Source organism: Chelonoidis abingdonii, chromosome 13 (genome assembly GCF_003597395.2).
Source record: "Chelonoidis abingdonii isolate Lonesome George chromosome 13, CheloAbing_2.0, whole genome shotgun sequence".
Lineage (NCBI taxonomy): Eukaryota > Metazoa > Chordata > Testudines > Testudinidae > Chelonoidis > Chelonoidis abingdonii.
Window position 1 is genome coordinate 6237363 of NC_133781.1, and position 21929 is coordinate 6259291.

General features: G+C 47.1%; 1 protein-coding gene across 5 annotated transcripts in view; it reads right to left on the reverse strand.

Annotated features, from left to right (window-relative positions):
• The window catches only part of GAS7 (growth arrest specific 7), a 154523-nt gene that overhangs the window by 63329 nt on the left and 69265 nt on the right, over positions 1 to 21929 (reverse strand). For 4 of the 5 annotated variants that reach the window (XM_032775183.2, XM_032775181.2, XM_032775186.2 and 1 more), the window contains 2 exons: positions 11219 to 11296; positions 3776 to 3861 (listed from right to left, as the gene is read on the reverse strand). In XM_032775183.2, coding sequence (XP_032631074.1) covers positions 3776 to 3861; positions 11219 to 11296 — 164 coding nt within the window. The remainder of the gene's footprint in view (positions 1 to 3775; positions 3862 to 11218; positions 11297 to 21929) is intronic. The other variant, XM_075072020.1, reaches the window with a different exon arrangement.

Below are 21929 nucleotides of genomic sequence, written 5' to 3' on the forward strand. Positions count from 1 at the left end.
TGTTCATTTTCATCGTCTGAGTCAGATGCCACCTACAGAAGGTTGATTTTCTATTTTGGTGGTACAGGTTCTGTAGTTTCTGCATCAGAATGTTGCTCTTTTAAGACTTCTGAAAGCATGTTTCACACCTTGTCCAGCTCAGATTTTGGAAGGCACATCATATTCTTAAACCTTGGGCTGAGTGTTGTAGCTATCTTTAGAAATCTCATATTGGTACCTTCTTTGCATTTTGTCAAATTTGCAGTGAAAGTGTTCTTAAAACGAACAACATGTACTGGATCATCATCCGAGACTGCTATAACATGAAATATATATCAGAATGTGGGTAAAATAGAGCAGGAGACATACAATTCTCCCTCAAGGAGTTCAGTCACAAAAAATAATGTGTTAATTAAATTTAACGAGTCATCAGCATAGAAGCATGTCCTCTGCAACAATGGCCGAAGCATGAAGAGGCATATAAATCTTTAGAGCATCTGGTATATAAATATCTTGCGATGCCAGCTACAACAGTTCCATGTGAACACTTGTTCTCACTTTCAGGTGACAGAGTAATTAAGAAGTGGGCAGAATTATCAGGGCTCACTTTAGGCCAATTAGCCCAATTTCATTGAATCGGGCCCTGCGCCTAAGAGGGCCCCACGCTAGGGCCCTGTGCCTTAGGGACCTTTTAAATTTTTTTTTGTTTATTTACCCAGCCGCAGTCCAGCTTTATGAAGGGTGGGGCATGATTTGAATACTGGGCAGCAGTCCGGGGCTTTGGCAGCATTTTGGTGGTGGGAGGGTCCACTCTGAGGGTCTTTGGTGGTGGGGGTTCCTTTGGTGCTGTGGAAGACCCAGACCGGACCCCCTGCCGCCGAAGCCCCAGACCACCACCAGGTATTCAAATTGGGCCCCCTCCTCCATAAAGCCGGCCCTAAGCATTATCCCCTGTAAATGTAAACAAACTTGTTTCTCTTTGCGATTGACTGAACAACAAGTAGGACTGAGTGGACCTGTAGGCGCTAAAGTTTTACATTGTTTTGTTTTTGAGTGTAGTTATGTAACAAAAAAATCTACATTTGTAAGTTGCACTTTCATGATAAGAGATTGCACTACAGTACTTGTATAAAGTGAATTGAAAAATAGTATTTTGTTTATCATTTTTACAGTTCAAATATTTCTAATAAAAATTACATAAATTGAGCACTGTACACTTTGTATTCTGTCAAGTATCAGAGGGGTAGCCGTGTTAGTCTGGATCTGTAAAAGCAGCAAAGAGTCCTGTTGCACCTTATAGACTAACAGACATATTGGTGCATGAGCTTTCGTGGGTGAATACCCACTTCGTCAGATGCATGCATGTATTCACCCACAAAAGTTCATGCTCCAATACATCTGTTAGTCTATAAGGTGCCACAGGACTCTTTGCTGCTTTTGTATTCTGTGTTGTAACTGCATTCAATATATTTGAAAATGTAGAAAAACATCCAAAAATATTTAATAAATTTCAATCAGTATTATTTAACAGTGCAATTAATCACAATTTTTTTTAGTTAATCATATGAGTTAACTGTGATTAAATCGACAGCCCTAGTTTGCACTAGTCATCCGGTTTACTCATAAAGGATAAATGGACACAAGTCAGATATTAGGAATGGCAATATACAAAAACCTGTAGGAGAACACTTCAACCTCCCTGGCCACACAATAGCAGATGTAAAGGTGGCCATCTTACAGCAAAAGAACTTCAGGACCAGACTTCAAAAAGAAACTGCTGAGCTTCAGTTCATTTACAAATTTGACACCATCAGCTCAGGATTAAACAAAGACTGCGAATGGCTAGCCAACTACAAAAGCAGTTTCTCCTCCCTGGGTGTTCACACCTCAACTGCTAAAAGAGGGCCTCACCCTCCCTCATTGAACTAACCTCATTATCTCCAGATTGATTCTTGCCTACATATTTATACCTGCTTCTGGCAATTTCCATTACATGCGTCTGACGAAGTGAGTATTCACCCACGAAAGCTTATGCTCCAATATATCTGTTAGTCTTTAAGCTGCCATAGGACTCTTTGTTGCTGTTTAATCATGTCTGTCAAGGTGCATTCTGGGAACACTGGGCCGTATCATTCCCTCATGCTCCAAGAACATACATGGCATCAAAAGTACATGGGGCAAAGAACTCGGGGATGCTTATGGCATAGAGTTTGGAGGAAGGAGGACCAGCCAAACTGCAGAATGTCAGTGTGCTGAACCATCTTATGGGCATACTGCTGTGTCAGCCCAGGCCTTGGGCCACAGTGACACATGATCAGCTGCCTCAGAAAGTACTCACCATGGCGGGTTTTAGAATCACCCACATCTCCTGTTAAAAACCAGTTCCCAAATCATATGGACACAAGACACAGTTAGAGCCAACCAAGCCAGCAGGCTACAGACTGGGTTCAAAGTGGGAGTGAAACCAGGGTTTTCCTTTGGTAGCCTGTCTGTGAGTGATTATGGAGGGGGGAAGAGTCAAGGATGACACTGATGGGACACGAAGGAGGGGACTTTAAGGGGAAATGAGGAGTGGTGTTTTTGCCAGACTGAGTGGACTACAGGGCATCCAAGAGAAGGTGTCTGCCACACAAGAGCAAGAGGTCAGGAATAGAGAGGTAGATTTCTGAGGTTTTTTATGTGCAAGTATTTATAGATGGCTTAAAGCTATATTGGAAAGTAAGGTAGGTGAAATGTAAACTCCCATGGGCTTATGAAAAGTCAATCATTTCAGATATTTTATTACTGTCTTAGAATGAATCAATTATTACCCTAAGAGCAGAACCATATGATTTTGTATAGATGGATTTTCAGAAGTTTTTGACAAAGTTTTATGATGGATTATTGTAAAACTGCTCTAAGCAGGTGATTTAGAACAGGTCAGTAGGGAGAGGGCAGAAGGTTGGAGTTAAAGGTGTATCTTCTTTGTGGAGACTGGGAAAAGTGGAGTCCTCCAGGGTTCTGTATTGGGACCAGCATTTTAAAACTAGTTTAAATAATGGTTTAGATGAAGCTCTAGTTAAAGTACTCACCGTGATACAGACCCCAGTGCTGCAAATATTTATTCACATACTTAATTTTATGCAGATGAGTAGTGCCATTGGCTTCATTCAGACTACTCAGGGAGTAAAGTTAAGCATATGTATGCTTGCAGGATTAGGGCCTGCATTTGAAGATGATACTAAACATTTTTGGGGGGGTTAATGCATTATCAGTAACTCACTGAAGTTTAAAAGGGAAGTGTAACTGTAACCATAGCAATGATGCCCTCACTCGACACATGGCTACTGGGTGGTAAAGCCATTTAAATGCATTTTCAAGCTTAGCTTTTGTACCACAGTCTCTATAGGAGAGACTTAGTGGATTGCTGCTAGCACATCGCTATCCTATCATTCAACATCAAAAGGCCTCCTTGTGTCTATCACTTTTTTCACAACAAAGCACCATGAGGAAACCACACGGTACAGTTTTCAGAGTAGCAGCTGTTTTCCTTTAGTCCTTTTGGTATGATGTTCATCTGTTTGCATTTGGAAAGGAAGATGATGTCTGTCTGTATCTGTATGTGATTTTTCACGGTACAGTGGGGTTCCACTGTTTGCTGCCTATACACAAATATGCCTGGCCCAGCTCCATACACACTGCGGCTCTGACTGGGTTCTGGCGGCTTCTAAAGCATGATCACTGCGAGTGTCACTAGAGGGCTCACAAACTACCCTAGTCCTTTACACTCCTGCTCAGAATGTTCCCCAAAACCTACCTGGGGGTCCCCGCTGGGTTTTCGGAGACTCATATGACCAGGCTCCATTTGATGCATGGGCGTCACAGGGGTGTGATATCCATTCGCTGTAAGGAACACACAGAGGAGGTTAGAAGGGCTGCTCTAGGCAGCAAATACTTAAATACAGACTTTAAATGGTTCTTGGTCACTTTATTTATCATAATGGTAAACTCACAGAATCTTGTAACAGGATACTTCCCTTTCCTACTCCCCAGAAGTGCCTGAACTGAACAGACCTCTAAACAGGCATGGGCCTGACTCGACAGAATTGGACAGAGCAATGCCAACCCAGAACCCAGTAGTGCGTCTAGCCTCTGGGCCCAGGCCTCCTCTCACAGCTCCGGGGCAGGCTGAAGTCAGCAGAGTTAGATGGCTGTAGAAAGGGTCTAAGGGAGACTCCCTAGAACTTGAATCAATTCCCAACAGCCTACTTTGTCCCCCCATGTAGCAGATACTAGTTCCCCTTCTGTTCCTCAAACCAGCACCCTGAAAACCAGAGGCAAAGGACAACAATCCAACACTGATTACATTTTAAAACTGCACGATTTGAAAGCCCGTCCCATGATTTTCTCAGGTCTGACTTATGGCTGCTTGGGACTGGATACTGCATCTACTCCTTGAAAAGCCGACCCTAAGAATAAAGCAGAAACCAGTCCTGACAATAAATTATGAGTGCAAAGGACTTCTGCACCCTCAGTTTTCAGGGGTTCATACATCCCAGATCCTCCTTTTCAGAGCATTTAGCTTGGGTCCATGACCAAATCTGAATGTCTCCCTAAGGGATGGATGTCTGCAGCTTCCTGTTGCATAGAGCCTGAGAAATGGGGATAGAGGACACTGATCCTGTCTCAAGTGAGGGAGGAATCCATGTACATAGCCCTCAGCATCTGCTCCTGGCTCCACCACACTCCGGGATGGTTGCTCCAGAAGGTGTTTGTGGAAATGGCCATTTCTACTGCTAATGTCTGTTCCCCTGGGCTGTAACTCACTGGAGGGCTCCTGGGAGACTGAATGTCAGGCAGGCAGCTGCAGGGTTATTAGAGCTCTGCCATTTCCCTGTCAGGCTGATGGTATGAGCTGCCACGGAGCTGCAAGTGGCACCTAAACTGGGACTGCCTAAGGCCATAGGAAAGAGGGAGGGGTGTTGGGAGAGAGAAATCTGCAGTGCTGTGTTGCTGTGCTCTTAGAAATGAGTCACTGTTTATACACTGGGAGCACAAGGAGTGAGGTCAGGATTCCTTTGTGCTGTGCACAGGACACAAAGGGAAGCAGACTGTCCCTGCCCCAAACAGATTACAATCTGAATAGACCAGACAGGCAAACACAAAGAGGCAAGATCCTAACCAGGTTGAAAAGAGGTACTTACATGATAGTTATTGGATTTGTGCTTTCACAGGAATCTTTAATTGCAAATTTTAAATGTTCTATAAATAGAGCCCTGCAAATCTGCAGGTATCCACTTTATATCTGTGGATATCCACAGACCATTACTACAGATAGCAGTGCGGATGCAGATACAGAGTAGGGTTCTGACACGGATCTTCCACCTGCCCTGGGGGGTGGACCGGGGGGCAGGAACACAGGCTGGAGGCTATTCAGGCTCTGAGCTGCCCCCTGCCACCCAGAGCCAGGTCCAGGATTGCCACTCTGGCAACTGTGGGGAGCCTAGGTCTCTCCATGTGCCCTGGATGGGAGAGCTACGGGGCAGGGATGCTGGACAGGGGGCAGAGACATTTGGTAGGGGGATGGGGGGCAGAGACAGTAGGCGAGGGGCAGGGACACTTGGCGAGGGGCTGCTTGGGCCCCCCACCCAGGACAAGTGGAGGGTCCCCACAGCTGCCACCGTGGCTCTCCCCAACTGGGCTCCAGCAGAGGGGATGCCTCGGATCCTCAGCCAGGTCCTCAGTGTAGAACTCTGCAAATCTCTGGATATGAATATCCACAGATAATTCTTGTGGTTAGCGGATTGGATGTGAATACACATTTCTGTATCCGTGCAGGGCTCTACCTATAAATCACAGGCTGCAAATCTAGGAACAACTGGTCAAAAGACAAACAACTAACAAAGAGAGTCTTCTCTGAGAATAAGACATCTCCCCTTGTGAAAAACACAAGATTGGCATACACGTGTACTTTATTTTAAAAAAACCCAAACAGGTTATAAAGAGATTTGGTTTATTCAGGATATTACAAAGACGAGTGATGCTTAAGATGTGCTACCAGAATCATAAACAAAGCCATAAAAGCACCCTATTCACCCTTCCTCTTTGCAAAGAGAAAAACCTTTAGTTTTAAACTCACATAAAGAATTCTAGAAATATCCTCACTGAAATTAATTTATTTTATATGTTTTCTAAAGCCTTCAGTCTTCAAACTTTAGGAATATTTATGGTTGGGAAATGTTTTACAGAAGACTGATTACTACTAACTCATGTTTTCTCTTGAAGATGAACCTTTGAATTGTCTTTCAAATACCTAAGATGATATAAGCTTTGTTTGAGATGTTTATTTGCAAACGTTTTGTATTTAAATTCAATCACTCCATACAATAACTGCCCAATACCATTGTTATATGAATAATGAGATGTTTTCTGTACAAATATGAAATCAAATGACCTTGCTAGAACTGAGAACTAATATAAGAAGCCACTTGGGTATAGAATTATTTATATTCATTGGGAAATTAATTAGTTATCTTCCAGGGCTTAAGCAACTCCTTATCAAATTCAGGAAGACAAGAAGAACTTCTCCACGAACAGTTAAGATGAAAAGACAGTGTTTTTTTTGATCACCATTTAAGTTTAAAGACTCTCTTTACGAATAATTTGTATTTAAAATGATGTTAAGGGCTGAAATATAGGAAATAGCAATGTTTGTATTCATTTGAAACAGAATTTAAACTCCTGTTAAAACCTGATGGAACGAATGGGATAGCTCAGAAAATGGAACGAATAAAAGAGTTACAGCCCTGCTGCACATGCATACCTAGAATGCAAGATACGACCAAAATCAGCCCATGAAGGTGTTGAGCTAATGAAAGATGACAGTGGCTGGTACTTGACTCCAGTCAAGCCCTTGAAAGAGATGTGCCAACCAGCTCCAGTCAGATCATGGAAAGAGAGGAGTATAATTCCTCTGAAGTGAGAGACTCCCTCTCTGATTATGGTTTTACGCTCTTACACACACTTACACTCTGATGCTTCCACACTTACACTCTCTTGAGCTTTTATGTTCATTCTCACACAAACTCAGCCTGTTAATGTATTCTAATCAAACCTCCAAGCCAACACCTCAAGAAGCAAACAAAGAGCAGCAAGACAACCAAGAAGAACAAAGAAGCTACAACACAGCACCAAGAAGTAACTTTCAGTCCAGCACGGCTTCTGCACATGGTGATATCTCAGAGCCCTCGGCCCTACTGGTGAAATGGAGTTTGCAAAAGCACTGCCAAGAGTTTAGATTTAAACTGTTCTTGCAATAATTCTAATGGTATATGGAAATACTATGGTAATTTAGGGTACTAAAAGCTTCTCCTGTTAAACATCAGATTGTTCAGAACACATACACCAGGAAAGAAGACAGCAGCTAACCTTCATAAACAGATTTAATTGAAAATTTAAAGTTCTTAATATTTATTAATTTGCCTGTCTCCACGCTGCTTCTTGAATTGGTTCTTTTATTAACTTTGTCCAATTTCATAGGACTTAGTTCAGGTCACTCACCTCTGCCTATTTATCGACTGTTTAGATTATCCATGATAAACCAAACAGGATTCACTGACCCTTAGACAAAGCCCCTGTGCCCACATCTGAGTCAGGACTCATTACTGAGCTGGGGAATAATGCACTCTGGTCCTAACTTATACAGAGGAGAGCATCCCACAGACCAGACCCACTCTTCAAGGTGTAATCTCTGAGGACAGCTCTCCAAGAGACACACAAGAGGAATGTGTAACTGAAGGAACCTTTGTTTTCTGGTTGCTTGTGTTCAGTCTGGGTTGAGGTTTGTTTATCTGTTTCTTTCTTTCCTTTCCTTACTTACAGGAAGTTGGCAGTTAATCCTTTGGGAGTATATTGCTTGTCTTTCATCACACAGTGCCTCCCCTAATGCCTGCGAAGAACCCCATGTGCCTACAGTACAGGGCATCACATCCTTGAGTGGGCATTGAGATAGCCAATCAGATCTGTCCCCTACAATTTCTTGTTTAGCTGCACTCCACATTTTTAGTATTTTAAGGGATAAAATTACTTGGTGCTCAAGAACTTACAACACCCCTTCTTCCTCCACCGTCACCGTCCCAGTGGAGTTCTGCTGCTGGCTGCTTTCTACCCACCCCTCTCAGGAGTAAGGTGCTTGTGGCTAGTTCCTGCCCGAAAGCTGGATCCCCAGCTACTCCTCTCCCTCCGCTCTCTCTCCCAGTCATGGGCTGCACTCCCTAAAGAGTGAACACTGGTATAAGGTAGGGGAGGTGCTAGAGCTGAGCCCGTCCCCTGCGTATAGGAGACAAATTGAGTCACCTGCATTCCCACGAAGAACGCAGGATTTGAAACCTTTGCAAACTAGCCTTGCTTGCTTTGAGCCTAAGGGTGGGTGGGTCTGGGTGGGAGGTGCAGCTCTACGGATCCCCTGCCTGTGTTGGTGACTGCCAGGGAAGTCTCCCCTCCCTTCAGCTGATGGGACTGCAACCAGCTAATGAGCAGCTGGTCAGTCAGCATGGGCTGCAGACAGTGCAGCACTTACAGCTCTGGGGCTCACGGCCAAGGTGCCAGGAAATGGGCACTGGAAGTGCAGCCCTCCGAACTAAATGAGCCCATTCTGGTGGCTGGTTGGGTGGGGCTCTATTGAGTGAGTTTCATAGAAGATTAGGGTTGGAAGAGACCTCAGGAGGTCATCTAGTCCAACCCCCTGCTCAAAACAGGACCACCCCCAAATAAATCATCCCAACCAGGGCTTTGTCAAGTCAGGCCTTAAAAACCGCTAATGATGGAGATTCCACTACCTCCCTAGGTAACCCATTCCAGTGCCTCACCACCCTCCTAGTGAAAACTTTTTTCCTAATATCCAAGCTAGACCTCCCCCACTGCAACTTGAGACCATTGCTCCTTGTTCTGTCATCTTCCACCACTGAGAACAGCTGAGCTCCATCCTCTTTGGAACCCCCATTCAGGTAGTTGAAGGCTGCTATCAAATCCCCCCTCACTTTTCTCTTCTGCAGACTAAATAATCCCAGTTCCCTCAGCCTCTCCTCATAACTCATGTGCCCTAGCCCCCTAATCATTTTTGTGGCCCTCCATTGGACTCTTTAAAATTTGTCCACATTCTTCCTGTAGTGGGGAGCCGAAAACTGGACGCAATACTCCAGATGTGGCCTCACCAGTGCTGAATAAACATCTGACCTGCAGCCTCAAACTGTCCCCCGCCCTGGAGCGAGGCGGCCTGCATGGCACACTCACATAACACAGAATCTACGGGCAAAGTGAAGGCTGCATCTTCAACTGGGATACATTGGTATCGCTCCATTGGACTCAATGGGCCAGATCCCCAGCTGGTGTAGATCTGTAGAAAGTGATCCTTGGATGTACAAATGGGGGAATCTTGAGCAGAAGTAGATTGGCTGTGTTACCTCTGAATTTGGCACTGGTGCAGGAATCCTGGGTCCAGTTTTGGAGCCCACAATTGAAGAAGTAGGTTGATAAATTGGATAATGTTCAGATCAGAGCCATAAGAATGATTAAATGATTGGAAAACATGTCTTAGAGTGACACACTCCAGGACATTAATCTATTTAGTTTAACAAAGAGAAGAGTAAAGAGGGACTTGATTACAGTCTATAATGGGGAACAAAAATTTGATAATGAGCTCTTCAATCGAGCAGAGAAAAATATAACATGATCCAATGGCTCTGCCTGTTTTCAGACCCTCCTCAGAGCAGTGTGCGCTTCAGTTGGTTCCTGATGTGGGAGGGGATTGTGGGGCTCCCCTTTCTGCTCAGCAGAGTCACAGCTACCCCAAGCATAGCACTGCTCCAGGCCCACCATCTGCCCAGACCCCCTGTCTGCTCTTCAGCAGCCCCTACACAAGGGGACTGTGAATGGGGGCTCCGGGAACCAGACCACTTGCTGCTGTAACTTACTTTTCCCTGGGGTGGTAGGGCTATGTGTGAGCCTGCCCCCTCTAACAGGGCACAGCCTGGCCGCTGCAGGGACTCCCCATACTGCCCCCAGGAGCTCCCCATTCTGCACTGTCAGCTTTCTTCACTGTGAAAGGGTTGGAGCCACGCCCAGAGGAAAGGTACTTCTCTCTTCTCCTCCCCTGTGCCCACTCCTCTCCTCTCCTCCCCAATCCAGCTCTCCCTTTGACACTCTCCTCGCCAATGCAGCACTCCCTTCCCTTTGACACTCCCCTCCCTCCTCTCCTCCCCCATGCAGCACTCCCTTCCCTTTGACACTCCTCTTCCTCCTCTCCTCCCCCATGCACCACTCCCTTCCCTTTGACACTCTCCTTCCTCCTCTCCTCCCCAATGCAGCACTCCCTTCCCATTGACACTCCCCTCTCTCCTCTCCTCCCCCATGCAGCACTCCCTTCCCATTGACACTCCCCTCCCTCCTCTCCTCCCTCATGCAGCACTCCCTTCCGCTTCCTTTAAAGCTCCTCTGGGCAGTGCTCCCCTTCCCAGCAGCATTCTCCTGCACACATGCTGTAGCTGACAGAGGCCTTGTCACCAGGAGATGGGCTGTTGCCCAGTGGCATTTGCTGAGCTGTGAGCTTGTCCTGGGCTTCCCCAAGCAGGGCACGCACCTTGGCTCTCACACTGCTGCGCAGCTCCTTGGCGGGCTGGCATGGTCAATGAGCTGGGCTAAGGCCTTTCCCCCTTGCAGGTGTAAGGTCGACAGACCTCAGTTTGTGGCAGCTGGGATCAAACCTGGGCCCTCTGGAGCTTAATGTGTGAGCCTCTACTGCCTGAGCCATAAGACATGTGTCTCTTAGCCAAGGCTGTAGCATCAATCCCTAGCTAGTCTAGGTGTCACTAGAGGAAGACACAGCGCCACATCCAGCAGGCCTGGGTTACCCAGGCTGCATCCTGTGTGGGGATTGCGCCTACCCTGCCTCCCTCCTGCACTCCTTGTGGCCTCTGCTCCCTCCCCCCGTGGGGGTCTGCCCTGCCCCTGGGGCAGCAGCTGTAGCTGAGCTGGCTTTCTGCAGGGGGCAAAGCCACATCAGCTGTAGCTCAGGGCAGAGGAGATGATCATGGTGGGGGAGGCACCAGCCACTGCCCTGGAGCCCGCCAGTCATGCCTGAGCTGGGAAGCACCTGTCAGGCCAGAGCACGGGGGACGCTGAGCTCCTTTCCCAGCTGGAAATGCCTCACCCTCCTGGCTGCCTGGGCAAACCTCCAGGGCAGGCCCAGCCGAGGAAACAGTACCTGCAGGCACAGCACTCTTCTGGCTCCCGAGGCTCCTGGGGGTCCCAGGCACGCTGCTCGGCCGCTCCCACGTGGTTTCTGTTCAAAGAGAACAGCATAGTGAGTGCACCAGGGCTCTACGAGCATGGCACAGTGCCATGGGCCACAGTCACAGAATGAATGGGTCACCCACCGCCCTGCCTCGACCCCACACTGCCAGCTCCCTGTTTGGCCTGTGCAGAGCTACCCACTGCCCAATGCTTCCGCCAACCCTCCCATAGCGATCCCACCCCACCTTCCATCTGTGCAGCTCTCCTTACCGGCTAACCTGGCTCCCCTATCCTGCCCACTTCATTAGCCATTTTTCCCTGCATCACAGGGTGTGCCACCTACTATGCAGCAGCAAGAAGGAACTCATTTGCATAAAAACAAGCCCTGGCTAATGTGCTGTTCTCACCAAAGCGCACCTGGCTTTAGCAAAGTATTTAATTAGCCTACGCAGACTTCTTTTCCTCACCTGCAGATTACAGTGATCTCAGCCCAAGAAGCCCTGGACATACTCAACTGAGACATAATGACACTGACTTGTGTGCAACAGAATGTAGTGAGAAGAGCATGGAATGGATTTATATATAAAATTCTGTGGAAATTTTGTTTAGTGACATTTTTGACTCTGTTTGCATGCTTAAACAGCAACATCTAGTGACTTTTCAGGGTTTGTCTGGCGACTTCCTGCTATGTGGAGCTAGCAACACTGAATTACTGTATGGAGAGGAGCACTAGCTAGGGTCTCTGTCCTGCCCCTCTCTGACAGTGATTTCAAGGAGCCAGGATTGTGACTGGTGGCAGTGGCTTCACGGAATCCATGGTCCCTTGTCTTCATGAGTGTATGCTAGGTGAGCAGCTGATTGTGGGATTCAGCAAACTCTGACTGCTGAGGGTCTGTGCAGGAGGAGCCTGGAGAGAGGACAGAAAACCTCAGGCAGAAGATGTGGCTATGGCACAAAGGCCTTTTACCAGCAGCTCCCCCTGAGAACTGTGGGTCACATAAACAATGCAGTGAGGCTGTGCAGCCATTGTGGGGGATGGAATCCCCAGGCTTGGGAGCTCCTCCAGACTGCATGAATTTAGGTGCGGAAGTGGACCAAGAGAAGCAGTGGCTGCCACGCAGAGTCAGAGGCCAGGAGCATGTTTCTGGTACAACTGTACTGCTATATTCTACTGGCAAAGCACTCCTAGTGTGGACACAGCCCGGCTGGCAAAGCTGTGCTCTGCACTGGGGTACGTGACTCCAGCCCCATGAGTGAAATAAGCTGTATGGATCAGTGTTGTCTGTAGAACAGCAGCTACACTAGTGACTTTTACTGGCACAGCTCTACCCTTTACAAATCAGACCCTTCACCATCAGAGCTATGCCAGCAAAAGGTTGTAGTATAGACCTGGCCTCAGATCAGCAACCCAAAAAGGTGGCCCTGCCCAGGCGCAAACAAGGAAGGTGGCACCATTCACTGCAGGCAGAGCAGGTTACAACTCATACTACAAGACAGTACCAGCCTCAAAGTCAAAGCCATCTTAATACATGTCAGTCACCTTGTGGAACAGAGTTATGGGGTTGCATGGCTCTGCTGCTGCTGCCTCTTCAGCTTCAGTTCCAAGGAGGAGCACAAAGCAGAGGAACAAATAACTAGCTCAGCTAGGAAAGTGTGCGCAGGAAGATAACCTGTGACTCAGAGTATACAAAGGTGGGCCAGACCTTCCTGTCACATTCCTAGCCTCAGTGATTCCAGGACACCCCCACCAACAGTGATTTCTGGGATTGCTGGGGAGGGCCTAAAGCTGAGAGGAAACACATATGCACACGATTCACTTGTGCTTCTTTGACCACATGAGGGAGCCTATTTTTTCCCCCATTGCGAACCCCATAGAGATAAAGACTCAAAGGAACTAAATGGCCCAAACAAAGGGAAAAAATCATAAGAGACAACCATGAAAATGTGGATGGGGTGTAAACAGCCCCAGTGTCACCTGCCTGAGCAGAAACAAGAGCTGTAAAAGGTGGGAACTGCCCTAGTCATCTCAGTCATGGCTCTTGGACTCTGAGTCCATGGGCATGGAGTTAGGCATTTTACTAAGATGCCATACAATTCCACATTTTGCTGCAGCTGGAAGCTTGATGTTTGCCTCTTGAGCTGCAGCTTTCTGCAGAGGGTTCTCATGGGAGTTGTACTCAGCATTCCTCAGTCAGAGATCCCATCACCACAGTGGTAAGTGGGTACAGAGTGGCCAAAGGAGCCTGAAGATGTTGCATCAGGGAATACATCTTGCTGGACCAGGCCCCAAGTGACCTGACCAGGGAAACAATTCTGAACACAAGCTATGTGACCTGAGTGAATGAGAAATGAGAAGTGAGCCAAGTGTCCAGGGCACAGAAAAGGACCAGAAGACGATAGCCGCGGGGCACGGTACAGAGAGGGCAACAGGAACTGCCACCCATGCTTTGGGGTTGATGCAACACAACCCTGAGCATTTCCTGCAGAGTGTCAACAACTGGCGGAGAGTAAATAGATGACAGAGGTTTCCATACATGGCACTAATCAGTCCAGGCTAGGGACTGAGTTAGCCACAGCAAAGAGCTTTCATTAGTCTCAGCTGTATAGAGCCCAAAAAGCAGGGCAGCTGAAGACTAAATCCCAATGCATTACAGTTGCTCCCCCTCTCACACACACATAGAGGTGGCTTACCCCAGACACAAGCCAGACCAAGCATTTCTGAGGCCTGGAACACATAGGATGTAACTGCAGTGATTGGGTTTCCTGCGGGAAGGGCGGCCAGCACATCACTCGGCCTGCTCTGCTTCCCGCAGCCCCCAATGGAAGCCGTGATTGGCTGAATCTGCGGACGCGGCAGGTAAACAAACTAGCCCAGCCCACCAGGGGCGTTCCCTGAACAAGTGGTGGACCGGCTTTGAAAACCACTGATTTAGGCCATCCCTGACAGGTGTTTGTCTAATCTGCTCTTAAAAACCTCCAATGACAGAGAATCCACAATCTCCCTAGGCAATTTATTCAAGTGTTTAACCCCCTGACAGGAAGTTTTTCCTAATGTCCAACCTACACTGCCCTTGCTACAAGTTAAGCCCATTGCTTCTTGTCCTATCCTCAGAGGTTAACAAGAACAATTTTTCTCCCACCTCCTTGTATCAAACTTTTATGTACTTGAAAACTGTTATCATGTCCCCTCCCTCTCAGTCTGGGCTGAGGACGATGATACTGTTGTGTGCATGGCCTCTGATAAGGTTGATACCACTGTCTTCTGGGAAAGGATGGGTAAATGCCCACAGTACACAGGGTCTCTCTAGAGTCTTTCATGGCGTGAAGAATTTGGTCGTGTTTTTTTGGAAAGAGCTTATCTTTATCAAAGAGGAGATCCTCCACTTTGGTCTGCAGGCCGTTGGGGATACTGGATGCTGAGAGCCAGGAAAGTTTGTGCATAACCACTGCAGTTGCGGTAGTGCAGGCTGCTGTGTCCGCCATGTCTAGAAATGTTTGTAGGGCCATTCTGGAGACTAATTGGCCCTCGACAAGGGCTGACTTAGTCTGCTCTCCTGTGATCTGGAATATGAGAGGTAAAATCAAAGAGTTTATTGTAGTTATCAAAGTCATAGCTTGGAAGTAGGGCGGAATAGTTTGCAATTCTGAACTGCAGAGTGGAGGAGGTATAAACCTTGCGGTCCAAGTGGTAAAGGTGTTTGAGATCCTTGTCTTGAGGGGTGGTGGTAGTGCGGCTGTTTCATCCTGTGTGTCACTGCAGCTACTACAAGAGAATTTGGTTGTCGATGGGAAAATAAGAAGTCTATGTCCTTAGTAGGAACATAATATTTACGTTCAGCCTTTTTGCAAGTTGGTAAGATAGAGGCTGGTGTCTCCCAGAGGGTGTCAGCTGGTTCTAGCAGTGCTTCATTTATGGGAAGCGCGATCTTTTAAGGCCCAGAGGTTTGGAGGATTTTGAGGAGCCTGTGTTGTGCGTTCTAGACCTCCTCTAAAGGGATGTCCTGGCTGAGTGCCACTCTCTTGAAAAGTTCTTGGAATTGTTTAAAGTCGTCCACATTCTGTGGAGGTGGAGGCATGAGGGCTCTGTTTGGAGCTGATGGAGAGAAAGGAGTTGGTGAAACAGGGTATGGTCCATAGCCCACCTCTGCAGCATGGGTTCAGGCGCTCTAGAAGTAGACAGAGCTGGAGACAGAGGAACAGAAGGATCTTGTGGTCTGGTGGAAGAAGCATTAGGGCGAGTGGCAGTAGGAGCTGGCCATGGGTACCACTGAGGAGGCAAGGATAAGAGAAGTAAGGTGCCACCCATGGAGGGGTGGGGGCAAAGTAGGGAAACTGAGGATGGTGATTGTGAGCCATGACCTGAGGTGCAAAAGGTTCCGGTGGAGGAGGAGAGGCAGGTGGGGAGAACTCCACCTGCTGCTGCATATAAGGCTCACTATCAGTAAAGGTAGCCAGGTCAGGTGGGTACAATGGCTGGTCAAAGAGTGAGCACTGTGTGTCAAGGAACAGAGAGTTAGGCTGAGGTGCCACTGAGAGGTCATCCTGACTTAGGAACTCTTGCTGCTGCTCCCTGGGCTGTGATTCCGCTGAGCACAATCTGTTCACAAGTGTGAATGGACTTCTGTTTAGCTGTTCCCAGTGCCGTGGGTTGCTTGTAGGTGCCCTGCGGGAGGTCCAGTGCTGCCACAGGAGTGGCAGGCAGGCTCGGTGTTGACGTTCTTGTCAGCACAGGGTCCATTTTCGCTGCCAAGGGGACCAGTGCCGAGGAGACCTTCCTGGAATGGAAGTCGGGTCCCTGCCTCTGCACTCCGAGGGACACATGGCTGAGGTGCTGGGATGGTCGGAGGCACCTGCCTTCGGCACTGTCAGCACTGAGGGTAAGGATCTCGCAGGAGATCCTTTACCCTTGTGAAAGTCTCTGCACGGAGCCAGTTGGGCTTCCTGCCTCTTTGCCTGAGAGGGTGAAGCCAGGCTCCTAATTGGTTTGGACCAGGCCGGGGAGTGTGAGGGAGAAGGCTTGTCATTGCCCGTCTCCAGAGGCGGTTGTAGGGATTTCTCCATCAGAAGAATTTTCAGCCACAGGTCCCTGTCAGGACGAGCCCTGGTTTTGAGGCTCGTACAATGGACACACTTGACATGGACATGTGTCTCGCTGAGGCACTTCACACAATGTGAGTGTCGATCAGACCCTGGCATAGAATCTTGACAGGGGGTACATTTCTTGAATCCTGATGCCTCTGGGATTATTGCACTAGGAATGCCAGGGGAGAGCATTTTAGTAGGAGACAAACTTGAGGAAAAAGAAGGTTTTTTTGTTTGTTTGTTTTTTAAACTAAGTAACTATTCTAAGGAAAAAAAAAACTGGGATGTTACTAACTATTTCTATGTTCTTTGTAATTGTTTCCTTCAGAGACCAGGAAAGAGGATCAACACTGCCCTGAGTCCTGTCTTCAGCCGAGGACAGTTGAGAAGAAACTGAGTGGGGCGTGGGACACGCATGATCAGGCAGACTCTAACAAGCCCGCAAGACAGCAACTGAGCATGTGCGTCCCAACCAGGCACTGCTACTGAAGATCTCTGATCAACTGCACCAGGATGCACTATCACCTGGAGAGGAGCACCCACAGTGACAGCACTCGAAGAAGAATTACTTTTTACAACACTCCTGCTAATACATCCCAGAATGATGTTTGCTTGTTTTGCAACAGTGTTACACGGTTGACTCATATTTAGGCTGTGATCCACTATGACCCTCGGCTCTTTCCGCCAGTAATCATTTCCCTTTTTGTATGCATTTAATTGTACTAAGGAGTACATTGCATTTGTCCCTATTGAATTTAATCTATTTACTTCAGACCATTTCTCCAGTTTAACCACATCATTTTGAATTTTTAATTCTACCCTCCAAAGCATTTGCAACCCCTCCCAGCTTGGTATCATCTGCAACCTTTATAACTGTAGTCTCTATGCCATTATCTAAATCACTGATGAATAGACCCAGAACTGATCCCTTTCAGACCCCACTTGATATGCCCTTTAAGTTTGACTGTAAACCACTGATAACTGCTCTCTGGGAACGGTTTTCCAACAAGGTATGCCCCCACCTTAAAGTAGCTCTGTCTAGGTTGTATTTCCCAAGTTTGTTTATGAGATGGTCATAAGAGACAGTTTCAAAAGCCTTACTAAAGTCAAGATATAACACGTCTACTGTTTCCCCTATCCACAAAGCTTGTTACCCTGTCAAAGAAAGCTATTAGGCTGATTTGACTCGATTTGTTCTTGGCAAATCCATGCTATTACTTATCTTCTTATTGTCTTCTAAGTGTCTGCAAATTGATTGGTTAATTATTTGCTCCATTATTTTTCTGCGTACTGAAGTTTAGCTGATTGGTCTGTAATTCCCCCGGTTGTCCTTATTCCTCTTTTTATAGAGTAGCACTATATTTGCCCTTTCCAGTCCTCCTGAATCTCACCCATCTTTCATGACTTTCTGAAGATATTCGCTAATGGCTCAGCTTACTCCTCAGTCAGCTGCTTAAGTATTCGAGGATGTATATTCACTAGGCCCTGGTGACTTGAAGAATCTAACTTGTCTAATTAATTTTTAACTTCTTCTTTCCCGACTTTAGTCTCAGATGTTCCTACCCCATTTTCACTGCATTCACTATGTTTGACATCCAATCACTGTTAAACTTTATGGTGAAAACTAAAACAAAAAAGTCTTTTAGCATTTCTGCCATTTCTACATGTTGAGTTACAGGCCTACCCTGTCCTTGGTCTTCCTCCTGCTTTTAATACATTTGTAGAATGTTTAACTAGTTTAAATCTCATTTCGTGCCTTGACATTTCTAATTTTATCTCTACATACTTGTGTTGTTTGTTTATAGTCATCCTTTGTAATTTGACTTAGTTTCCATTTTTTGTAGGACTCTTTTTTGAGTTTCAGATGACTGAAGATCTCCTGGTTAATCCAGAGTGGTTTCTTGCCACACTTCCTATCTTTCCTGTGCAGTGGGATAGTGTGCTCTTATGCTCTTAATAATGTCTATTTGAAAAATTGCCAGCTCTCTTAAACTGTTTTTACCCTCAGACTTGCTTCCCGTAGGATCTTACCTACCAACTCCCTGAGTTTGCTAAAGTCTGCCTTCCTGAAATCCATTATCTTTATTGTGCTCTTTTCCCTCCAACCATTCATGAGAATCATGAACTCATCATTTCATGATCACTTTCACCCAAGCTCCCTTCCACTTTCAAATTCTCAACTAGTTCCTCCCTATGTGTTAAAATCACATGTAGAACAGCCTTTCCCGTAGTACCTTTCTCCCCCTTCTCAAATAAAAAATTGTCTCCAATGCATTCCAATAACTTGTGGAATAACACAGCAGGGCACAGGTTATTTTCCCAACAGATGTCTAGGCAGTTGAAGTCCCCTATTACCACCAACTCCTGTGCTTTTGATGATTTTGTTAGCTGTCTAACAAAACAAAACAAAACAAAAAACAAAAAAAGCCTCATCCACTTCTTCCTGGTTACATGGTCTGTAATAGACCCCTACCATAGAATCACAGAATATTAGAGTTGGAAGAGACCTCAGGAGGTCATCTAGTCCAATCCCCTGCTCAAAAAAGACCAACGCCAACTAAATCATCCCAGCCAGGGCTTTGTCAAGCCAGGGCTTAAAAACCGCTAAGGATGGAGATTCCATCACCTCCCTAGGTAACCCATTCCAGTGCTTCACCACCCTCTTAGTGAAATAGAGTTTCCTAATATCCAACCTAAACCTCCTCCACTGCAACTTGAGACCATTGCTTTTTGTTCTGTCATCTGCCACCACTGAGAGCAGCCTAGCTCCCTCCTCTTTGGAACCCCCCTTCAGGTAGTTGAAGGTTCCTGTCAAATACCCCCTCACTCTTCTCTTCTGCAGACTAAATAAGTCCAGTTCCCTCAGCCTCTCCTAAGTCATGTGCCACAACCCCTTAATCATTTTCGTTACCCTCCGCTGGACTCTCTCCAATTTGTCCACATCATTTCTGCAGTGGGGGGGGACCAAAACTGGATGCAGTACTCCAAGTGTGGCCTCACCAGTGCCGAATAGAGGGGAATCATCACTACCCTTGATCTGCCGGCAATACTTCTACTAATGCAGCCCAATATGCCGTTGGCCTTCTTGGTAACAAGGGCACACTGCTGACTCATATCCAGCTTCTTGTCCACTGTAATCCCCAGGTTCTTTTCTGCAGAACTGCTGCTTAGCCAGTCCATCCCCAGCCTGTTGTGGTGCATGGGATTCTTCTCTCTTAAGTGCAGGACTCTGCACTTGTCCTTGTTGAACCTCATCAGATTTCTTTTGGCCCAATCCTCCAATTTGTCTAGGTCCCTCTGGACCCTATCCCTACCCTCTAGCATATCCACTTCTCCCCCCACCTTAGTGTCATCTGCGAACTTGCTGAGGGTGCAATTAATCTCACCATCCAGATCATTGACAAAGATGTTGAACAAAATCAGCCCCAGGACTGACCCCTGAGGCACTCCGCTTGATACCAGCTGCCAACTAGACATCGAGCCATTAATCACTACCCATTGAGCCTGACAATCTAGCCAGCTTTCTATCTACCTTATAGTCCATTCATCCAATCCATATTTTTTTAACTTGCTGGCAAGAATACTGTGGGAGACCATATCAAAAGCTTTGCTAAAGTCAAGATATATCAAATCCACTGCTTTCCCCATATCCACAGAGCCAGTTATCTCATCATAGAAGGCAATCAGGTTGGTCAGGCATGACTTGCCCTTGGTGAATCTATGTTGACTGTTCCTGATCAACTTCCTCTCCTCCAAGTGCTTCAAAATGGATTCTTTGAGGATCTGCTCCATGATTTTGTTGGGGAGTGAAGCGAGGCTGTAGTTCCCTGGGTTCTCTTTCTTCCCTTTTTTAAAGATAGGCAGTATATTTGTGTTTTTCTAATAGTCTGGGACCTCCCCTGATTGCCACGAATTTTCAAAAATGGTGGCCAATGGCTATGCAATAACATAAGCCAATTCCCTTAGATGCATTAGCTCTGGACCCATGGACTTGTGCATGTCCAGCTTTTCTAAATAGTCCTTAACCAGTTCTTTCACCACTGAGGGCTGATCATCTCCTCCCCATACTGTGTTGCCCAATGCAGCAGACTGGGAGCTGACCTTGTCTGTGAAGACTGAGGCAAAAAGAACATTGAGTATTTCAGCTTTTTCCATATCATCTGTGGAATTTGTTATAAAAGGCACAAAAATTATGGATATAGATGGCATTATGGGATGGACAAAGTTTCTTGCTGGGAACTTGACCCCTAGGCAGGGGTGCCAGAACAGGGTGAGCCATGGGGCCATGGCCCTGCCACATTTGAAAGTAGATGGGCCTGTCCCATCCATTTTTTGCTATGGACCCCATCCCCTTCCCCTCCTCTTCCCCCCGAGGCCCTGCCACCTGGCCAGGCCAGCAACTGGTAGAGCCCGGCCAGGGAGCCCAGGCAGTTGTGGGGAGCCATGTGGACCCTCCACTTGCCCAGGATGTAGGAGGCCTGAGAGAAGCCCTGGGCCTGTGTCCCCCACCAAGGGCAGGTGGAAGCCTGGTCCAAGCTGGCTCCCCACAGCTGCTCGTGTGGTTCTCACCCCGATTGAGCTGTGGCCAGGAGGCAGGGCCTCGGAGCTGCAGCCCAGCCATGGTAAGAGCCGCGTGGGCAGCTGTGGGGAGCTGGCACAGACCCAGCCTCCACCTGGCCTAGGCGGGAAACCTGGTGGGCGGGATTAGGGTTGCCAACCCTTGAGGGGTGTCCTGGAGTCTCCAGGAATTAAAGGTTAATCTTTAATTAAAGACTAAGTCAAGTGATAAAACCTCCAGGAATCAAGGTCAGGGTTACCATTTATCAGCCACATAGCACACAAAATTGGAGAGTTCTTAGGTTGGCACAAAGAGGCAGAAGTTTAGTCACAGTCCATCTGGTTAAACCAGTGCCCTGCTGAGTCAGCCAAGCTGTGATGGACTCGACCTCTGGCTCCCTCTCTCTCTCGTAGCCTCTTGTCTCCTCTCCAGTCCAGTCCAGGCTTCTGGGTCTCTCCAAAAAGCCCCCTTCTTCCAGTCATGTGACACCTTACTCCCTAGCTCAATTCCCAAGTCCCACCTGCTGGTGTGTCCAGCTGTTAGGTGGTGATTGTTCAATTCTTGGGGCACCCTTTTGTCTTGTTGCACTCTCAGGATACTGAATTATCTTTCCCGTTTGTAACAATCCTTCCTTTTCCAGCATGTTCCTTACAGCAACATGGAATATTATGGACGCACTGCAATACCCCATAGGCAAAACATTTCAGCAATACTGAGTACTCTGGAATACAAAAGCCATTCGATACTGGGATTCTGGACTCAAAGGTAAACCACAAAACCCACTTGTCACATCCTGTACAGAAAACCATTTCATTTCGGGGGATACCACCTCCACCAGCTCAGGCTGAGCTTCTACTATGGGAGGCCCCGACGTAAGCAGTTTTGTTTAGCCCTCTATAGTCGATATTTAATCTCCATGTTCCATTTATCAGAGGGGTAGCCGTGTTAGTCTGAATCTGTAAAAGCAGCAGAGAATCCTGTGGCACCTTATAGACTAACAGACGTTTTGGATCATGAGCTTTCGTGGGTGAATACCCACTTC